Raw genomic sequence first — 23,192 nt, 5'->3', positions numbered from 1 at the left:
TACTTGCTGATAATTGTCCTCTGTGTTCATCCATTTACAGAATCAGTTACTAAACCTATAATCATAGCTTTTACCACCCAACTCAAGGAAAATGAGGTATTCACCCTACTTTGTACCACTGAACATGCTATGACCATAAGGTGGACCAGGAATGGTGCCGGCATCCCATCTGGATCCATATTATTTAGAGATAACAGGACTCTCACCTTCCCTAATGTTAAGAGAGGAGATGCAGGAGAATACCGGTGTGAAGCTCAGAACCTTGTCAGTGCCAGTACCAGTGATCCGTACCCGGTGACTGTGGCCTGTAAGTAACCATCAAAGTTATACTGGTAAGGATGTAATGGACTATGTAGTCTCTTTGGCGATACTCTGACTGGTCTTCCTATCATATATAACAAAATAGGGAAAAAGGAAAAAATGGGAAGAAAATAAGTCAGCTCACCAATCCCTCAACAGTGCAATGATGTCCATGCACGGAGCCGCCTTGGTCAAGGTCGTAGTCCAGAGCCAGCAATGAAAAAGAAAAAATAATCTCCAGCATGGATCTTCTAAAAAGTCAATTTATTGGAAACACATTAAAATGCAAACATTTGCAAAAAAGAGATGGGGCTCCCAGGTGGTCAACGCCGACGCGTTTCGACCATCAGGTCTTAGTCATGGCATCACTAAGACCTGATGGTCGAAACGTGTCGGCGTTGACCACCTGGGACCCCCATCTCTTTTTTGCAAATGTTTGCATTTTAATGTGTTTCCAATAAATTGACTTTTTAGAAGATCCATGCTGGAGATTATTTTTTCTTTATTTATCATATATAACAAAACAAAATAAATTAACTTGAGTATAAGTTGGTTTACACACAACATGTAGGACCGTGTTCACACTGGCCATTAAACAGACAAAACCTAAGATAGAAACAAATTCAACATATAAAATAAAGAAAAAATATTTGTGCTGAAGACAGCCAGTGAAAATAAATAACTTCCCTCACGAAACACCAGATTCAGTACGTATCGGTATGGTTATAGTGAGCCAATGGTGGAGGTACAGATATAACCCGCAGGTAACTTCTAGCAACTGGTGTTGAACACATACGTTGACGATGAACAGTCTGTATAATAAAATGAGTCAATTTCTTACCCGCAGCAGGAAAACCGTGGAGGTTGATAGTTTCCTGATGCTCCAAAGTGAGGTAGGTATAAAATAGATGAAGTCTTTGGAATCGTGCCGGAGACCTGCCCCGGCCGGTGGCAGCTATTCCGTCCATAACTTCCAGTAGGAGGCGAGATCCTGTGTCCTAGTGACCAGACGCTGCGTGATGTGCGAATATTGAAAGCGGCTCGTCTGGAGGACCTTCGTGACCCAATGGATCACGTGACCGCCCGCGTGACTTGAGAACATGTACGGGTCGCGGTAAGGACCAGGATGGTTCTCCGGCACGATTCCAAAGATTTCATCTATTTTACCTACCTCGCATTGGAGCATCGGGAAACTATCAACCTCTACGGTTTTCATGCTACGGGTAAGAAATTGACTCATTTTATTATACAGACTGTTCATCGTCACCGTATGTGTTCAATACCAGTTGCTGGAAGTTACCTGCGGGTTATATCTGTACCTCCACCATTGGCTCACTATACCCGTACCGATACGTACCGAGTTTGGTGCTTCCTTAGGGAAGTTATTTATTTTCACTGGCTGTCTTCAGCCCGAATATTTTTTCTTTATTTTATATTTTATTACTATTTCAGCGGTAATTGTTTATTCGCAGCAGAAAATTTAGCCTCCTGACACCTTGCGCCACTTGTTTATATTTCAAATTGAACATATACCCTGCTGTAAGTAAAAGGCAATACAACATATAAATAACATAGACTATTTAGTAAACATTATTTTCCATTTTAAAAAAAAGCGTAAAAGCCATCCAACTGCGCCAAGGTGACCCAATCAGGGCTGTCCTAACCTCTAGTATAGTATCATACATGTTAGTCTTATGACAACAATAACTATCAACATCATAAATTGGAGGTTTCTAAAAACCTGTGTGATACATTTGGGGAAATTCTTTTTGGTATCTTGAGATAATACTTGGCTGAAATGCATGATTTATAGGCACCATTACTTATTGCGTCTGCTGTCTATTTTTGCTTTGCAGATGGTCCAGATATGGTACATATAACAAGTGGTAGATTACATGTGAACCCTGGTTCTTCCATCACGTTAATATGTTCTGCTGATTCTGTCCCACCTCCTGAATACCAGTGGAAACATAATGGAACAGACTTAAAAGAAAAAACAAACAAATATATTATTAGTAATGCTGCACCTGAGGATGAAGGACTGTACACGTGTGTGGTGAGGAACCCGGTGACCCTCGGCACTGCTATTGACTCTGCGTATGTGAATGTGACTACAGGTAAAGATGTAAAGTAATTGGTTAATCAGTAGTTAATTAATATATTATTTCCTAGTTTCAGATAATCATTTTCTATTTAATTTCATAAATCAATAGTACACATGAAAATAAATAACTTTGTAATATATATTATCAGACAAATCTGCTTCCTTCTTATCCTGGACTGGTCATTCGCTCTCAATTCAGGCATAACATCTGTAAAATATGACTTCAGTGAAGACACATATCCCCTTTACTGAGATAGAAGATGAAACTCGGAGCTCATAAGATGGAGATGGGAGGAGCTGGAGGCAGGCACAGATGTTTTTTGAGTACCAATTTTATGAGTATTCAAAAAAAATGAAAGATTAGAGTAGGAGGAGAAAAAAGGGCAGATTCCTCTTATAAGATATCTTACAAGTTTCTTATTTTCATGTATACTGTTGAGTTATGGGTGTAAAAAGACAAATGACTATTACATTTTAAACATGGTCACATTTCGACATCCATATTATGGCTACAAGAACAGGACAGCTTTCCCCTTCTCTGATCCCTTCTTAGATGCCACTGTGATTACTTAGTGAAAGGGGACTCCTTATGAAAATGCAAAGAAATAATAAGGGGCAGACCAGTCTATCAAGATGGGCTGGGTGGGGAGGAGCCGGAGGGAGCCCCACAAGTGGACAATTTCGACCTGCACCACACTATTTTAGAATACATTTTGCTAACTGTGGTGGAGGAGCCGATCTTTACACTTCGAGACATGTGCTATATGCCTCCATCATCAAAGCTTCTCTGGCTTATATATTGTCCACAAGTGGACAATTTCGACCTGCACCACACTACTTTAGAGTACATTTTGCTAACTGTGGTGGAGGAGCCGATCTTTACACTTCGAGACTGTCACGGGGCTACCGCGACAGAGAGGTTCCAGAGAACCGCAGAGCTCTGGGCCTTGTTCACACACGATGAACAGAAGATCTCCTCCTGAATTCTGACCTGGCTGTCTTGTGCCAGCAGGGCAGGAGTTAAACCTTGTTACTGAAGTTGCTGAGAGCTATGTCTTTCTGCTGATTTGGTTTTGGTAATCTCCGCTCCTATATAGACTCAGCTTTGTCTACAACTGTTGTCAGTGATCAGTTCTGCTGCCTGGCTTGGAGGTTGAAAAAGCGTGGTATTAGGAGCTTGGAGGTTTATTTACAGAGATTGGTGTCTGCTGTTTTGGTTGCATGTTAAACCTGTTTTCCTTCCTAGTTTTTTCCTTCTCTTCCCTTCTCTGTGTTTCCTCTGTGGTTGTGTGAGCATTTGGTGAGTTTGAGACTTTTAGTTACCTTGTCTGTATACCCTGTTTAATTGTTGTATTTATACACTGGTGCGGTCCACCTCCCTTGGGGGAAGAGGGGGCCACTGATAGGGCCAGCACAGGAGACAGGGATACGCTGGCGGCTCAGGCCTCCTAACCATTATAGGTACCCCTGAGATAAGGGAAAGCCAGGGCCCCATTATAGTGGCAGGGACAGGTGCAGGTGCAGGTCCCAGTACCCCGTCCTGCCCCTTTATCACCATTAACGGCGTGACAGAGAAATGTGCTATATGCCTCCATCATCAACGCTTCTCTGGCTTATATATTGGAGTCCAATTCCAGCTACTTCTTGTGTAACCAGTGGACACTGCAAAATGGGAAAATTGAGAACTCACAGGTCAACTTTTCTGGCAATAATTGGAACATGTATTCCTATCAATAACCTTATGAACTATGAACTACCAGAAGACCACATCTATTTTCAGTTCTTCTATTCCTGGGAGCAGGTGAGTATGATGTGACAGCTGCCGCTCCACCTCCCCCACGATCCCCGGGGACCATGACTCGAGTATAAGCCGAGAAGTGGCACTTTCAGCCTAAATAAAATGGGCTAAAAACCTCGGCTTATACTCGAGTATATACGGTAATTGAAATCTATCAGTCACTTTTTCACACAGGAGCCTGGAGGTTTGGATTTCTTAATAATAAAGCCCTTCATTTAAAAACTGCATTTTGTGATTACTTGTGATATCTTTGTCTAATATTTGCATTTGTTTGGTGATGTGAAACATTTACATGTGACAAACATGCAAAAAAAATAGGAAATCAGGAAGGGGGCAAACAGTTTTTCACACAACTGTATCTATTATCTATGTAGATATCTATCTTACGAGGATCTATTCTTACAAAATAACCATTTTTTATGTTGCCTCGTAGATATCGCTGTCGGCACCTCTGGATTGAGCCCTATTATAATTGCAGGAGTTGTGTGTGGGACAGCTGTGAGCATTGTAGTGATACTTGGTGTCACATACCTGCTGAACAAGATGTATATTACCCCCCTAGGTGCGGCTCAGAGAGGTAAGTCCACCGTTTTGGTCTTGTATCCATTAAATGCACATGTATAATTCCCCCGTTCTTTATATAATAGTGCTGCACATCAATAGTAATTAATAATTTTCTCCTCTGTTACAAGTGCATTTCCCAAACACACATTAGGGCCACGGAGCAGATGTTGTTGTCACTTATTGGACTGAATGTTGTTGTTTCAATAAAAATCAGTGTTTTATCAGCAGGAGATTATGTCTAAAGGATTAGGTGTCTCGTTTCTCCTGGTCCAACCGCACCCCCAGCACTGATTGGCAGCTTTTTGTCAGTATGCAGTGTACACAGAAAGCAGCCAATCGGTGGTGTGGGCGGGGTTATACATAGCTCAGCATTCAGAGTTTTGCTAGATCTGCAGCAGAGAAAACTGATTGTATCAAAATGACATCAAGCAGCCCAGCAAATGATAAATGGCTGGAATCAGGGTCTTATCCTCCGTAGCATGCGTCTCACAAATTACATAGCAAAAACTTGCTGACAGATCACGAGTTGACCCATGTCCAAGCAACACGCATGAAGCTGTTTGGGCAAACTGTGTGTGTTCTAATCCTTCTGTCTTTTTCTATAGTCTCTCTAGTCATTCTGTTTCTCTACCGCCTGTTCTTTTTTATTATTATTATTATCTGCAGGGAAACAAGACGAAAGTGAAATATATGAGAATGTGGCGGACCTGCCACCAGTGAGTATGCTTTTCTTCATAGATGATAGATAATATATAGATAATAGATAGATAATAGATAGATAATATATAGATAGATAAATAGATAGATAGATAGATAATAGATAAATAATAGATAGATAATAGATAGATAGATAGATAATAGATGATAGATAATAGATAGATAGATAATAGATAGATGATAGATAGATAATAGATAATAGATAGATAATAGATAGATAGATAATAGATAGATAATATATAGATAATAGATAGATAATAGATAGATAATATATAGATAGATAGATAAATAGATAGATAGATAATAGATAGATAATACAGGGTGGGCCATTTATATGGATACACCTAAATAAAATGGGAATGGTTGATGATATTAACTTCCTGCTTGTGGCACATTAGTATATGGGAGGGGAAAACTTTTCAAGATGGATGGTGACCATGGCGGCCATTTTGAACTCGGCCATTTTGGATCCAACTTTAATTTTTCCAATGGGAAGAGGGTCATGTGACACATCAAACTTAAGGAGAATTTCACAAGAAAACCAATGGTGTGCTTGGTTTTAACTTAACTTTATTCTTTCATGAGTTATTTAGAAGTGTATGAACACTTATAAAATGTGTTCACAGTGCTGCCCATTGTGTTGGATTGTCAATGCAACCGTCTTCTCCCACTTTTGGCCGCCATGGTCAGAACCCATCTTGAATGGTTTAAAAGGATTCCCCCCTCCCATATACTAATGTCCCACAAACAGGAAGTTGATATCACCAACCATTCCCATTTCATTTAGGTGTGTCCTTATAAATGGCCCACCCTGTAGATAGATAGATAATAGATAGATAATAAATAGATAATAGATAGATAGATAATAAATAGATAATAGATCGATAATAGATAGAAGAAAGAAAGAAAGAAAGAAAGAAAGAAAGAAAGAAAGAAAGAAAATGAACGAAAGAAAGATAGAAAGGAAGAAAACTACAGAAGGAAAGAGAGAGAGAGAAAGCAGTATAAGAAGAAAAAAATAAAAGAATGAAGAAAAAGGTAGAAAGTATAAAAAAGAAAGAGAGAAAGAAAGAAAAAGAAATAGAGAGAAAGAAAGAAAGAAGAATAAATTAAAAAGGGAAGAAGGAAAGTGAGAAAGAGGAAAAGACAGAAGGAAAGAGAGAGAAAGAAATCAATATAGGAATGAAAAAAGAATTAAATAAGAAAGTTAGAAATTATAAAATATGGCAGGAAAGAGAAAGAAGGAATGAAATAAAGAGAGAAAAAAGAAAGAAAGAAAAAGTAGAAAAAATACAAGAAAAAAGCGAGAAAGAAAATAATAGAGAGAGAAAGAATGAAATAGAACATGAAAGGACATGTTTTCTTCTTGCTACATTAATGAAGTTTGTGACTGATTCTTCTTTTCTTCTCTTCTTTATGTGCAGAAGATGAATGACTCCTTCTACGCGGTGAGGATTCTCAGACATCACTAAACGGCCAGAAATGTACATGACGTTTCTATTATTTTAAAGGGCGAACTCTGGACAAAGCGGACACTGCTGTATATCATGGAGAATGTGTGCATTATGTCTTCTCCAAGGTCTGGGACACAAGGATTTTTTAGTGGAAGCGTCTTCCGTACATTGATTATCCACTTGTTAATATCAGGTTCTAGTTAGGTTTACATTCCGTGCTGATTATTTTCTTGTATTAAGTGTATTAAGCTATCTTAAACACTGAGCCAGGCTTGAGCCACAAGTGCTGGCCCCGGAGTTATGGCCAATGCTGGCAGCTTAACCCTTTAAATGCCACGTTCCGTAGCAATCATTGTATTAAAAAAAAAAAAATCAACAAATTATATTTGCCTAAATTTTCCAGTTTTATTTATTTTTATCCTCACATTTAAACCGACGTAATTTATATATATATATATATATATATATATATATATATACATATATATATATATATATATATATATATATAATATATATATATATATTACACATTTTGCAATAAAACTAAAAAAATATATGCTGTATATAAAAAAATGTTAAGACCGTTTGAGTGTGAGAATAAAAAAAATTAAAAATAAATAGTCATTAACTTGCCTATTAATCAAACCTTCCTGCTGGCGGTTAAAGGGTTAAAGCTCGTCCTCTACAGTAAGCAAAATCGCTTTTTAAAAAAAAAAAAAAAAATTAATGTGACTGATAATCCGGAATATCTGATCAGGGAAGACATTACTATGCGCATAATTCTTTCCTATATATTATATTAATGTATTGTTTGTTTTTTTATTTTAGGATCTTCAGTATAAATCGGAGAATGTGTACAATATAATCATCCGATAAAATCAAGTGATGAGATTACCGTTCATAATCTCGCTACTATTAGTTGTCTTTATGAGACCGTTGTTAATGCAATTTTTTTTATTTTTTACATTTTTGCATACATTTCTTTTTCATTCAATGCAAGACAACGTTGAAAATGTTTGGTGGTGCAGCAGCTGACGGTTATTGGCTATGTGCAAACCCGGTTTTTCCAATGAGTTTTGGTAACGGAACCTGTCCAAATTCTTCTCCATATCTAAAAAAGTCTCAAAAACTTGGAGTTTCCGCTCAGTGGCTATGTGCACCCTGCATCTTTCATTCTACGGGGAGTTTTTCGCTCTTTTCCAGAAGTGGCTCCACCAGTGGTTTTGTCATCAATTTCTCAAGCGTCCATATGTTCTAGTAAGAGATCCGCCAATAGGATGAACATGATACTTCCTTTAACTGCTCCAATGTTTCGGAAACCACCTGAAAAAAATAGATTGCCAGATTCTGCTCCAAAAACTCCTTGTGAAACTCAGTGTGCACTTATACCAAAAACTCTGCAAATACTGTCAAATAACTAAGGATGAAAGGACTCGCGGAAGGTTGGGTTCTGGTTCTCTACCTAAACTTTATTCCAAAGTTCCTTTCTGGTACCAGAACTTTACCTGAACGTCAATCAGAACCCAAACCTTATTGAAAACAATGAGGAGCTGAACTTTTGAGTCAGAAAATGTTCTCTCTCGCTTTCCCCGGAACTTCAAACATTGCAGCAGACTTCCTGGAGAAGTTCGGCATTTAGCACCGGACACTAACTGTCTGTTACGAACCCTGAATTCTTACGTTTGGGTTCGCTCATCTCTACATATGACATTCAAGTAGAAGACACTTTAGGAAAACTCTGAAGAATCTTTTGCGAAAATTTTCAGCCATTTCTTGAGCATTTTTTCTTCTATGGTCTTGGCAAGCGGTGGTAATTTGGATAGTTTCTTATGATTTTTTTGTGACCTTTTTTTATACTTTTCTTTCACTCTATTGAATAAAGAAGAAACCCCTAATGGATTTTTTTTTGGCAAAACAATGGCGAAACGCTCCAAAATCTTTTCAATTGACTTGTATTGTAAAATACAGAGCGTCTTCTAAGTGGAAAAGACCAGAAGAATTGACCGGACACTTATTTTATCATCTTGACGTTGGCTTACAAAAGTCTGAACAAATGCACAACAAGTCGAAATGCATATATTCATTATTTTGAGAATTTTCTAATAGGTTTTTTTAGGTGATTTCCATTGCAAAATCTATCTGAAAAAGACGTGATGTGCACGTAGCCTTATGCTGAAAGCAGAAAAACGCAACATGATGTTGACCGAACACATGCCGATAATTGCCTCAAATGATTTCTTTCGCCTTCCTCTTACTCAACAGATCTGCAACGACTTGTGTTGTCGCTAAGTTTTAGGAAATACGAAAAAGAGGATTTCCTTATTATTTCCTTAAAAGGAACCGGTCAACAATTTGGAACATTCCCTAATAAAGATCTATGTAAAATGTGAAATCAGTTTGTAAACACTTTGCTACACTCGTCTTTATGTTTTATTTAGTCCTATAAATTATGCTTCCGTAATGTGAATATATCTGTAAAGCTAAATGCAGAATTAAAGTAAATTCTCAACGTTCTGTTTTTAGCTTTTTGCCTAAAATGTTTTAAATATGTGCCTCTAACTGTAAAATACGTCCATACATCCGTTTACTCAGCTAGTGGTTGCTAACCCAGGTTTATTAGTCCGCAAACGTTGTTCCTCTGTGGTCGTGTGCCTTGCTGTGTATGACTTGGCTTTGTGCCCTGACTTCTGCCTTTGCATTCTGTTTTGTACTGTTCTGTCTCTCTTGATAATTGGACCCACTGGCTTGTCCCTGTTTACTTTTTGTCTTGGGCTAGGTTCACATTCCGTTAGTGGCAGTACCCTAACGGGATCCGTTACACAGCGCCACTAACGCAATGTAACGGGTCCGTTAGCGCTGCCATTGACAGCAATGTAACTAACGCATTTTTGGCATGCGTTAGCGATGTCCCGTTAGTTTCTGACGGACCTCGAACGCTGCTTGCAGCATTCGAGGTCCATTCCTCGCTAGCGCAGATCGGGCATCTGTGCTAGCGGGATCGCCAAACGCGATCCCTTTTGGGACATTGCGTTAGCGCAGTCCATTAGCGTATGCGCTAAACGGATTGCCCTAACGCAATGTGAACCTAGAAAGTCCTTACGTACTTCACTCACTCCTGGCTTTGACTCTTGGCTCTCTTTGACTACATTTTATGTCTTTGTCCTGCACTCTGTGAGTTTACTGTCCTTCCCTGCACTCTCCTGCGGTGTCTCCGTGCCCTGGTCACGTGACTGCTCTGTGCCAGGTCCTGTTCACTGCATTAGTTTAAGGTCCTTGAGCTTGGCGTGCTTTCCTTCTGCACTCCCTACGTTAATACATGTGCCCCCTCATAGCGCCCCCCTAGGCAGTGCCAGTGACACCTTAGGTGCCAAGACACTAGTCACATGTTCGTACATCAGTAGCCATTTTGGGAAGAGGAGAACTGTGCAGCGTGTGAATAAGGAGGACGAGAACCTGTACACTTATATATGTCCCCAACACATTTGGTAAAATATAGATAAAGTGTACAACCGTTAGATCTTTTGGAATAACAATGATAGTTGATTGAGTCACAAAGACGGTGAGTGATGCAACAGCACCGAGCGACCATTGCTATATTCAAATGGTGGACAAGGGACCCCAACTTTGGCAATTATGCCGATCCAGCCATTATGTCGCCTATGTATTGGTTTATATGCATCTTCAATATCACTGGAATCTTGCCAGAGGCTCTAACGCTGTTTCTAAAACAAAACTTTCATTAAGTTCTAAATCAGGAGATTTCCAACTGAGTGCCAATGACCTTGTCTCTTTGGTTCCCAGGACTGTGTGTTAGCTGTCAGCCAGCAGTATCACTTGTATCCTGGCTCATAAACTGTGACTCCTCAGAGCAATGAATATGTTTGATTGCTGTGCGCTGTAATCTTACGATAATGAAGACTGATCCTAACTCTACATTGGGCAACGTCAAGTGGCAGTTATGCTGTCGTAACTTCTTGTAAGTCTTGTGAACAGATGCCAAACCATTGAACAGGGAAGTTGGCTGTGAAATAATGTTTCATCCCAGAAGAGATGCCAAAATACATGGAGAGGACATTGCACCATGTTTCCCTCTCTGAAGCAAACCAGGTGTACAGAGTCTTTAGATTAGGGGTCTCCAGTCCGGGAGTCCAACACTGTATCAGTGTCTATAAGACACTAATATATGTAAAACCTGTCGTGGGGCAGAGAGCCATAGGTTTCCTTCTCCATCTTGTTTGCAGAAGGTTTCTTTCAACCTACAAAATGAAGGGGGCGCTTCTAGGACTTCAGTTTTTCAGTTGACATCACTGCAACGCTCTACCTCTATCGGGAACCTAAAAGAAGAAGACTCAGCTAGTCTGCTCATTGAAGACCACTGGGGTAGGTGAGGATATATTTTTTGGGAGGGCAATGCTGCTTTTCAACAAGCACTATGGGGTGTTGTCTGCTCTACTACAACAAAATTCCCATCTGCCTTCTCAGCTATGATGTTCTAAGGTGCTTCTTGTACAGTGACCTTTGCTGCACTAGGGTACTTCTCTGTCTACTCTATTCTGTTCTTCCGAGGTGCTGTCTGCTAATTGTTTTGGCTCTGCTGCATCAAGATACTTGTTTGTCTACACGACTCTACTGTTCAAAAGTGCTGTCCACGCACTGTACTCGGCTTTGCTATACCAAAGTGCATAATTATGCTTTGCATTGCTGCTCTAACGAGCTGCCCACACCCTCAGTTCTGCTATTCTAAAGTGCCTGTCAGTATCTCCAAGCTCCATTAATCCTGATCCAAACTGGTATATCCTGCTTTGTTGATCCACATGACGTTCAGCATATCCTGCTCTGCTGATACTAGCTATTTTTTGTGCCACCTGGCCTAGCCAACTCTACTGAATCAATGCCTCAGGTCCATGCTCCTCACCTTGAACCATGACTTAACAAATCAACCTCCCAAGGTGAATTGTAACACATTATCTTATATTAATAAAAATAAATATCATGAAATAGCACAAGCAGCCTATTTTAACAATTGGGTTAATGGCTGGTCCATAGCTGATGGTCAAGCCATTTGTATAACCCCCTTTACTGAGCGTCCATTGTTTGCACACCTCTTCTTAATGTATATCGTTGGTAATCCAAATCCAAATGTCTTGCAGCTTTAATAGCATACAGTTTAAAATCCGTAGGGTCCTGCCAAAAATGCCGTAATGTATGGGGCCATAATACCCTGCTACAATATCATGTGTCCAGTGGATCGGAGGTGTACATGATGAGAAGGGTCAAACCAAAATCATGTCCAGCCTTTAACATATGACCTAACTTCATATATTACACATTCCTATGTGAAACTAACAGAACTGATCTTGTGGATGGAGTAACACTTCCCTATTCAGCAGACACAACAAGGTAAGACCGACGAGAGACAGTAGGGTGCGTGTTATATACAGTATGTATTACATTGTGTTGCCTTTATAAAGCATAAAAGAATGTAGGCCTAATAGGAGACCTTATTAACTTGAAGAAGAATTCCACCGCATAGTTAACATTTAGTCTCTGAGAGTTGATCCAAGCATCTGTGATGCGGTGGGGTGGTGCCACTTAAATGCACACAATATTAAGGTTGCAAAATCTACTTATGGATCAATGTGTATGAAAAGCAGTATGTGGCCGAACCTGGTTGAGGCTGAGATTCAGGCGATTAAAGTGTATTTGTAATTTCAGGTAAATTTTTAGAATGAGGAATAACACTATTTCTAGCCATTTTATGATTTGCACTTTTCACCAGTTTTCCCTCTGCAGGCTATTTTTTTAATTTTTAGTTGCCTCTGAGCTAGAGGGTAGAGATTAGTTGTTATGATGCCTCTCATACGCAGCACCCACAGAGTCATTCCTGCTCTTTTTTCTCTAGGTAGCACAGTTTAGCAGCTGCATCGGCATTTTAGAATCTGCATCGACATTTTAGGATCTGCATCGGCATTTTATAAGCTGCATCGACATGGAGGGAATAAATCAACAATATTGGGCTGTGCAGCTATAAATCCAGCACTGTGGAGACTGTGCAATCCCTAAAATAAGCCCTATAGGGACCCAATGTAACATTATTGTAAGCCGTTGCCAAGTATTATTATTATTATTTATTGTTATAGCGCCATTTATTCCATGGCGCTTTACATGTGAGGAGGGGTATACATAATAAAAACAGGTACAATAATCTTGAACAATACAAGTCACAACTGGTACAGGAGGAGAGAGTACCCTGCCCGCGAAGGCTCACAATCTACAAGGGATGGGTGAGAATACAGTAGGAGTGAGGACCCTGCCCGCGAGGGCTCACAATCTACAAGGGATGGGTGAGGATACAGGAGGAGAGAGGACCCTGCCCGCGAAGGCTCACAATCTACAAGGGATGGGTGAGGATACAGTAGGTAAGGATAGAGCTGGTCGTGCAGTGGTTTGGTCGATCGGTGGTTACTGCAGTTTGTAGGCTTGTCGGAAGAGGTGGGTCTTCAGGTTCTTTTTGAAGGTTTCGATGGTAGGCGAGAGTCTGATATGTTGGGGTAGAGGGTTCCAGAGTAGGGGTGATACGCGAGAGAAATCTTGTATGCGATTGTGGGAAGAGGAGATAAGAGGGGAGTAGAGAAGGAGATCTTGTGAGGATCGGAGGTTGCGTGTAGGCAAGTATCGGGAGACGAGGTCACAGATGTATGGAGGAGACAGGTTGTGGATGGCTTTGTACGTCATGGTTAGGGTTTTGTACTGGAGTCTCTGGGTAATGGGGAGCCAGTGAAGGGATTGACAGAGGGGAGAGGCCGGGGAATAGTGGGGGGACAGGTGGATTAGTCGGGCAGCAGAGTTTAGAATAGATTGGAGGGGTGCGAGAGTGTTAGAGGGGAGGCCACAGAGCAGGAGGTTGCAGTAGTCAAGGCGAGAGATGATGAGGGCATGAACTAGGGTTTTTGCAGATTCTTGGTTGAGGAATGTACAGTTGAAACGCCACTTTAAAAGCTTCTACATGGCAGTATCTCTTTTTTGTGACACACCAACATTTACTGATCACCTGACCAGCTTGAAGTCTGAATACATAACCTATAGACCTGAGACACTAGAGGATGCGCAATTTAAGCGAAACGGGCCATGACAATGAAAAAGTACCAATAGATGAAATTATACTCTATATACATTTTGTTGTACCTATTCTATGTACAGTAAAGAGTAGCTCAATTTTTTTTTTAATTTAATTTTGTAATATACTCCATTACCATATCTTGCTTCCTTCTCCGTCAGACTCCATGCTGAAAGTGCTGTATGAACTGCCTGGTTCATCATTTTGGAGTAGCTGTTTTGAACTGCACTTCTAGCAAATATCCGTACACCAGCGTGACTTTCTCTACTACCCCTGGGCTCAGATATTACTTACAAATACTTTCACTATCTAACTGTGGGGGAAAAGAACAGATACGTTCACCCAGAAGTACCGATATTTGCTTAAGCTGCAGTCCAAAACAGCAACTCCAAGAGCAGGAACAAGGCAGCTAAACAGCTTGTGAGAGAAAAGAGAAGAAATTAAGATTGTGGAGTAAATTTTAAAGATTTCTGAAATTTTACAAAGACAGATCAATCATTTAAAAACTACAATTTACTTGTTCTTTAATGTTTGATTTTGTGAGTCGAGGCACCATGCAGGGGCATACGGACCGACTACAGCCTATAAAAGTAGGACCTTCAAATGCCACCAAATCGCTTGTAGAATGTCTCGGCAGGAACATGTATGAGGCTTTTAACTGCTTCCACATTATATTTTGCAGTATTGGTCAGAAGTATAGGATGCCCCCCAAAAATGGCACTAAATAGGCTCCCATGCAAAAAAAATGTATTCCATGCAGTATTTTTCAGCCTCATCAGTTGAATTGCAGCCAATGTATAGGATTTCCCAGTCCATTTGACAAAGGGACACTGAAAAATGTCCTACGACGTTACTTTTCTTTTTGCATTGCTAACTTAACTTAAAGGGAACCTATCAGGTTGGAAATGCAGTGCAATTTGACAGCAGAATATTATAGAGCGGGAGGCGTTGAACAGATGAATGTATAGATTTTTTTGGAGAAATTTCTAAATATAAGGGTGCAGTCAGACGACCATATAAATTGAACCGAGATCAAATCGCAACGCATGGACTGGCCGGCAGTTTACCCAACCTGACCTGTCATGCTCGGCTCAGGAGAGCCGTGGCCAGACTGAGCTGTCATGCTTGGGTCGGGAGAGCCGTGGCCAGTCCAAGCTGTCATGTTCAGGTTGGAAGAGCCATGGCCAGTCTCATCTGTCATGCTCGGTCAGGAGAGCCATGGCCAGTCCAAGATATCATGCTCGGGTTAGGAGAGCTGTGGTGGCCAGTCTGAGCTGTCATGCTTGGGTCGGGAGAGCCGTGGCTAGTCCTAGCTGTCATGTTTGGGTTAGGAGAGCAGTGGCCAGTCCTAGCTATCATGCGTGGGTTGGGGGAGCCATGGCCAGTTCAAGCTGTCATGCTTGGGTTGAGAGAGCCGTGGCCAGTTCAAGCTGTCATACTTGAGTCAGGAGAGCCATGGCCAGTTAGAGCTGTCATACTTTTGTCAGGAGAGCTGTGGCCAGTCCTAGCTATCTTGCTTGGGTTGGGGGGCTATGGCCAGTCCAAGCTGTCATGCTTGGGTCGAAAGAGCTGTGGCTAGTCCTAGCTGTCATACTTGAGTTGAGAGAGCAGTGGCCAGTCCAAGCTGTCATGCTTGGGTCGAGAGAGCCGTGGCCAGTCCTAGCTGTCATACTTGAGTCAGGAGAGCTGTGGCCAGTCCTAGCTGTCATGCTTTGGTAGGGAGAGCCATGGTCAGTCCGAGCATTGCGGCCCGATCGTGGTCCGATTTGTACGGCCGTCTGACTGAGCCTAACTTGTAGTTTAGGTATTATAATCCATACTCTTTCTGGGTGCTCCTGCCCGGTGGAATACTTTGTTCATTGATTGACAGCTATCTCTACGTGAAAATGTACATAAGGGAAACCTCCGAGCTGACAGAATCCCTTCACATTTTGCTTTTACTTGTAACTTTGTTCCTGTTTTTTCTCTTTTCAATCCCAGAAACCATGAATTGTTCCCATGATCACTTTGGTGCCATTATAGTGGGAATCTTTTTTGGATCAGTCGTGGTTATTGTCCTGATACTTGGAATCATTTTTCTGCTGCACCAAAGGTGTATCCTACCGGAGAGAGAGAGGAAAGAGATGGAAGGTAATCGGCCCAGTATGGTTTATGCCATCTTCAACCTATAGTAATCCAATTAGATTGTTGCTTTCGCTCCTGAAAAGTTGCATTACTTTTAGCTATTTTCATAACCGCTTCACACCCCAGCCATTTTCTTTTTTTTTTTTCATTGTGTTTTTTCCTTCCCCTTCTTCCAGGAGCCATGACATTTTTATCTTTCCTTCAATATACCTACATGAAGGTTTGTTTTTTCGCTGGATTAGTTGAACTTATGAATGACAACGATCATTTTATCACGTGATGCACTGGAAAATGGGGGGAAAAATTCAAATGGTGTGAAATTGAAAAAAAAAAGTGCAATTTTGTAAATGTTTTTTGCTTTTTCTATTAATAATATTCACTTCATAGCAATCTGACATCGGAAAATGATTTCCCAGGTCAGTACTAGTAGAGCAGATACCAAACAGGTATCGTTTTTTTCTTAATTTAAGTAGTAAAAAAAAAAATCAGAAATTTTTCTGAAAAAATGTTTTTGCTTTTGTTGTCATTATTCGAAATCCAGAGTGTTTTCATTTTTTGGTATCTGGGGATGGGCGATGGATTTTTTTTTGCGCCCTTAGAGGATGTTTTTACTGATATCATCTGGGGTAGATATGATGTTATGATCGCCCGTTATTGAATTTTATTGCAATGTTATAGGCGGGCAAAAAAACATAATTTTGGGGTTTGGATTTTTCTTCTCGTTATGCCTTTTACCAATTTGATTGCTGGTAATTTACTTTATATTTTGATAGATTAGATGTTTCTAAAAACAGCAATACCAAATATGTGATTTTTTAAATAGTTTTATTTTCAATGGGGCGAAAGAGTGGTGTTTTGAATTTCTGTGCACACCGGGTATTCTTCTTACAACACTGACAGTGCGCTCATTACTTCTGATCACAACTGGCGAGAGAGCGCACTGTCACTGTGCGCATTGCACAGCGACAAGAATTTACTGAGCACACGTCGTAATTGACAATTGACGCATACTCAGAAGATCAAAGAGTAGCCCAGCACTTAAAATGGATGTCACTGTTGAAGCTTTGTTTCAGGAAGGGGGCAGAAGCTGCAGCAGTGACCACTTCATCTGCCTTCTGATGAAACTTCATTTTAGTATCCCAGCATGCATTATGATTCTCAAACAAAGCATCATCAAAGAGGAAGTATAAGGAAAATAATGAATAATTAAGATAGTATAGTGACGGAATGGTAGTGAGTTTTTAATTAAAGTATATTAGAAAAGAGATTAGACTATGCCATTAAAAATAGAAGTATTTTGGATAAAAATAAATTTTATTTTTGGATCAACCCTTTATTATAGCATATATGTGATCTAAAACTAAAAACTGCCAAACTCTAAAAGTGCTGTGTGAAAGGCCCCTGGAGGGTTGAAGTGTAGCGTCTCTTGTTATATTGTAGTTGATGGGTTGCAGTGGTCATTGAATAACTTAAAGGGAATCTGTCAGCAGGATTTCATACCCTTAACTATTTATATGCACTTGTAGCTCTTTCAAAGACAAGCCCACAGCAATACCTTTAATGGTCAGTCCATTTCTCCGCTACTGAAAAATTAGCTTTTGAATTGATATGATGATGAGGCTGAAGAGCTATGGCAGTTCTGAATCCTCTGTCACTCCAGCTCTATTCCCCTCCTAAGGCCACCTTTTAATGCCCAACAGACAGCTCCTTTCCCTGAAATCACTCAGCACAGAGGCTGTCTTTCAAATAGGAGAAGGAGATGCTGTTTGCGAAATAGAGCTGGAGTGACAGAGGATTCAGATCTACCACAGATCCCCTTTAATACTGTGGGAAAAAGTACAAATGTATACAGAAAGTCAGATCGTATTGAAAATTGGATGTTTAAGAATGTTTTCTTCTCGCTTTAGGATCGTTGTATAAAAGGCAAGGCTCAGCTGTATCACATGAGCACGGGTACTCCACAGCGGTGAGTAGTAAACAAGGAGGAAGAAATAGTGTTATGCGAAAACCTATATATACGTTGATCAAATGATAAAAGAGCAATGGATTGAACCTGCAAGATACTTTAAAGACCATGAAGGAATAATATATGCATTGTTTTGTTTTTTTTTGCTTTGTTTTAGTTAAATGTTGAAAATGTGGACATTCAGAGATGGTGAGTTCTTTGTAATCCTAATAAAATCACTTTCACATTATTAGCCACTCATTTTCTATAGATTTTCTAATTTCATTACTTAAAGGGAACCTGTCACCCCCAAAATCGAAGGTGAGTTAAGCCCACCGGCATCAGGGGCTTATCTACAGCATTCTGGAATGCATTCTGTAATGCTGTAGATAAGCCCTGATGTATCCTGAAAGATGAGAAAAAGAGGTTAGATTATACTCACCCAGGGGCGGTCCGTTCCCATGGGCGTTGCAGTCCGGTCCAGGGCCTCCCATCTTCTTACGATGACGTCCTCTTGTTGTCTTCACGCTGCGGTGCAGGCGTACTTTATCTGCCCTGTCGAGGGCAGAGCAAACTACTGCAGTGCGCAGGCGCTGGGCCTCTCTGATCTTTCCCGGCGCCTGCGCACTGCAGTACTTTGCTCTGCCCTCAACAGGGCAGATAAAGTACGCCTGCACCGGAGCGGCAGCGTGAAGACAAGAAGAGGACGTCCTCGTAAGAAGATGGGAGGCCCCGTACCGCGACACCCATCGGATCGGACCGCAGCGGGACCGCCACTGGGTGAGTATAAGCTAGCCTCTTTTTCTCATCTTGCAGGATACATCGGGGGCTTATCTACAGCATTCTAGAATGCTGTAGATAAGCCCCTGATGCCGGTGGGCTCAGCTCACCTTCGATTTTGGGGGTGACAGGTTCCCTTTAAAGGGTTTGTCCACCATTGAACACTGCTTTCCAGTTGCCAAATTATTTTTATAAAAATATAAAAGTGAAACAATTTGTAGGGATGAGCGAACCCGAACAGTAAAGTTCGATTTTCACATTGGATAGCTAGTGTACCGAACATGGACTTTTTCGCAGAAAGTCTGTTTTACTGTTCGGGTTAGGTGCTGATTAGTTTTTTTGACACGATGCAGCAGAGCATTTAGGCTATAAACACTTCTAGACCCATCACAGCCATATCAAGTATTGGCATGTCTGTACCCGCCGGCGCAACATGTGACCTGGCCTGTATAAATGCTGTATCATGGTTGGCACCGCAATTGTGCCCTGACTAGCATAGGGGCAGGACACTACTCGAGTGAGGAATAGTGTAAAATAAATAATTTAAAAAAATGACCCCCCTCTAATTTTAATAACCAGCAAAGGCAAAGAAGACAACTGTGAGCTGATAAAAAAACAGCTCACAGCTGTTTGCTTTCCCTTGGCTGGTTCTCAAAAATAGGGGTCACACCACATTGTTTTACATCCTGTATTTCACTCTACCAGCAGAACAGTGAGTGCCGCTCTGTTGTATAATACCTGGATATAACTCAGGACTATTTATAATTGATCAATTCTCAAAAGACAGAATTACACATTGGTGTACACCACCGGTAAGTTATGGATAAAGTTCAAACTCTGGATCAGTACAGGATAAGTAATGTAATGTATGTACACAGTGACTGCACCAGCAGAATAGTGAGTGCAGCTCTGGGTATAATACAGGATGTAACTCAGGATCAGTAATGTAATGTATGTACACAGTGACTGCACCAGCAGAATAGTGAGTGCAGCTCTGGAGTATAATACAGGATGTAACCCATGATCAGTAATGTAATGTATGTACACAGTGACTGCACCAGCAGAATAGTGAGTGCAGCTCTGGAGTATAATACAGGATGTAACTCAGGATCAGTAATGTAATGTATGTACACAGTGACTGCACCAGCAGAATAGTGAGTGCAGCTCTGGGGTATAATACAGGATGTAACTCAGGACCAGTAATGTAATGTATGTACACAGTGACTGCACCAGCAGAATAGTGAGTGCAGCTCTGGAGTATAATACAGAATGTAACTCAGGATCAGTAATGTAATGTATGTACATAGTGACTGCACCAGCAGAATAGTGAGTGCAGCTCTGGAGTATAATACAGGATGTAACTCAGGATCAGTAATGTAATGTATGTACACAGTGACTGCACCAGCAGAATAGTGAGTGCAGCTCTGGAGTATAATACAGGATGTAACTCAGGATCAGTAATGTAATGTATGTACACAGTGACTGCACCAGCAGAATAGTGAGTGCAGCTCTGGGGTATAATACAGGATGTAACTCAGGACCAGTAATGTAATGTATGTACACAGTGACTGCACCAGCAGAATAGTGAGTGCAGCTCTGGAGTATAATACAGAATGTAACTCAGGATCAGTAATATAATGTATGTACATAGTGACTGCACCAGCAGAATAGTGAGTGCAGCTCTGGAGTATAATACAGGATGTAACTCAGGATCAGTAATGTAATGTATATACACAGTGACTGCACCAGCAGAATAGTGAGTGCAGCTCTGGAGTATAATACAGGATGTAACTCAGGATCAGTAATGTAATGTATGTACACAGTGACTGCACCAGCAGAATAGTGAGTGCAGCTCTGGAGTATAATACAGGATGTAACTCAGGATCAGTAATGTATGTACTCAGTGACTGCACCAGCAGAATAGTGAGTGCAGCTCTGGAGTATAATAGAGGATGTAACTCAGGATCAGTAATGTATGTACACAGTGACTGCAGCAGCAAAATAGTGAGTGCAGCTCTGGGGTATAATACAGGATGTAACTCAGGATCAGTAATGTAATGTATGTACACAGTGACTGCACCAGCAGAATAGTGAGTGCAGCTCTGGGGTATAATACAGGATGTAACCCAGGATCAGTAATGTATGTACACAGTGACTGCACCAGCAGAATAGTGAGTTCAGCTCTGGGGTATAATACAGGATGTAACTCAGGATCAGTAATGTAATGTATGTATGTACACAGTGACTGCACCAGCAGAATAGAGAGTGCAGCTCTGGAGTATAATACAGGATGTAACTCAGGATCAGTAATGTAATGTATGTACACAGTGACTGCACCAGCAGAATAGTGAGTGCAGCTCTGGGGTATAATACAGGATGTAACTCAGGATCAGTAATGTAATGTATGTACACAGTGACTTCACCAGCAGAATAGTGAGTGCAGCTCTGGGGTATAATACAGGATGTAACTCAGGATCAGTAATGTAATGTATGTACACAGTGACTGCACCAGCAGAATAGAGAGTGCAGCTCTGGGGTATAATACAGGATGTAACTCAGGATCAGTAATGTAATGTATGTACACAGTGACTGCACCAGCAGAATAGTGAGTGCAGCTCTGGGGTATAATACAGGATGTAACTCAGGATCAGTAATGTAATGTATGTACACAGTGACTGCACCAGCAGAATAGTGAGTGCAGCTCTGGGGTATAATACAGGATGTAACTCAGGATCAGTAATGTAATGTATGTACACAGTGACTGCACCAGCAGAATAGAGAGTGCAGCTCTGGAGTATAATACAGGATGTAACTCAGGAATGTTATATAAGTATGCAGTGACTCCAGCAGCAGAATAATGAGTGCAGCTGTAGAGTAAAATGACGAAAGTAAAAAATGATCAGTGTATTTACAAACTGACCTAAAGAGTAACTGTCATTTACATTTTTTATTTCATAAATCAATAATACATGTGAAAATAAGAAATTTTGTAAAATATCTAATTAGAGAAATCTGCTCCTTCCTCCCCCTAGACTTATCTTTCATTCTAAAAATATCTCAATTCAGAGGTATAATATGTCTTCATCAATGAATACAGATTTTCTCATTTTCATCCTCTTTACAATCCACACCCTCCCACCATGACTTTGGAATTTGACTATCTCTGGCCCCTTCCTTTCATTTTTTGATTACTTACAAGTCCTGCTCCTCCTCCCTATGAATAAAAAAAACACAAGACCATAGGATATAGGATGTAACCGCCTCAGGAGCCTCTTTATTAAAATATATAACAATAATTACTATAACATTACATATATAAATTAAATAAAAAAGGGGACATTTGAAGGTCTAGCTCTACAACTTTAAAAAAACCCAAACAGATTAGAACAGTGTACTACATTTTGAAAGTGCACATCCCTATTCGTTAAGAAAGCCAATCTCGAGATCGCAGTTTCTGAGGGTTCATAGGATTGTTTCTGAACACGTTTTGTGAATGCAGACGTACCGAGATGAAAAAAACAATTTTCTTACAAGGGGTTTTCCAATACACCTATTGGACAAAGCTGAAATGGATGCCGCAATTAAGAGAAGCTGATCTAAGACGACGTTTATTAGGATCCCTTTAGTTAGAGAATGTCACCTCATAAATACTAAAGTGGCTCAAATAGTTAAAAAACACTGGCACATTTTACATCAAGCGTACCCAGACATTTTGGGAATCAAAAATCCTCCATTAATTTGTAATAAAAAAATTACTCAATGTTAGAAACAAATTGGTTCGAACGGACATGGGAAGTGAGATTAAGTTATCTAGACAATTCTTTATTTTTGCCAAGAAATATGGAATGTAAGTTTGTTTAAAGCGAACCTGTCAGAAGTAAACTACAGGCATTGTCAGGTTGGTGCTGTAATACTGATTAAAATTATTCCTGGGGTGAAGAAATTGGTCTTGTGGTTCTTGTGAAATCAATGTTAGAAGTTTTCAGTTATTATGATGCCCGTTATCCGGGGCCGGACTGTAGGCAGAGTCTGAACTTACTGCTCTAAGCCAGAGAAACCAAGGAGAGACCAAGGAAAGAACAAACATGTTCCTCATCATAGAGACAGAGAGACAGACTGCTTGTGCTTCGGAACGGACTGTGGGCATGTCTTTCCTTGGTCCATATATATTTATATTGGGGAAACAACCCAACAGGTCGGGGTACTCATATATGAACATAAATCGACAATTAGAGGTGGAGATACTATGTTACAACTTCTATCCCATTTTAAAGATAAAATCATAC

General features: G+C 40.5%; 1 protein-coding gene across 2 annotated transcripts in view; it reads left to right on the top strand.

The window, feature by feature from the left end:
* The window catches only part of LOC138651168 (carcinoembryonic antigen-related cell adhesion molecule 6-like), a 37,949-nt gene extending 28,502 nt beyond the window's left edge, over positions 1 to 9,447 (top strand). The window contains exons 3-8 of one of the 2 annotated variants that reach the window (XR_011315446.1): positions 41 to 307; positions 2,157 to 2,417; positions 4,636 to 4,779; positions 5,433 to 5,482; positions 6,908 to 7,062; positions 7,769 to 7,895. Coding sequence is in view for 1 of the 2 variants with exons in the window: in XM_069741189.1 (XP_069597290.1) it covers positions 41 to 307; positions 2,157 to 2,417; positions 4,636 to 4,779; positions 5,433 to 5,482; positions 6,908 to 6,931; positions 7,769 to 7,816 (794 nt within the window). In the remaining variant the exon portion in view is untranslated. Of the gene's footprint in view, positions 1 to 40; positions 308 to 2,156; positions 2,418 to 4,635; positions 4,780 to 5,432; positions 5,483 to 6,907; positions 7,063 to 7,768 lie in introns of both variants that reach the window. The other variant, XM_069741189.1, reaches the window with a different exon arrangement.
* Positions 9,448 to 23,192: the final 13,745 nt, after the last annotated feature.

This window comes from Ranitomeya imitator, chromosome 10, assembly GCF_032444005.1.
Source record: "Ranitomeya imitator isolate aRanImi1 chromosome 10, aRanImi1.pri, whole genome shotgun sequence".
In the NCBI taxonomy this organism is placed as follows: domain Eukaryota; kingdom Metazoa; phylum Chordata; class Amphibia; order Anura; family Dendrobatidae; genus Ranitomeya; species Ranitomeya imitator.
The sequence above is the reverse complement of the archived record's forward strand: the minus strand, read 5'-3'. Positions and strand labels throughout refer to the sequence as shown.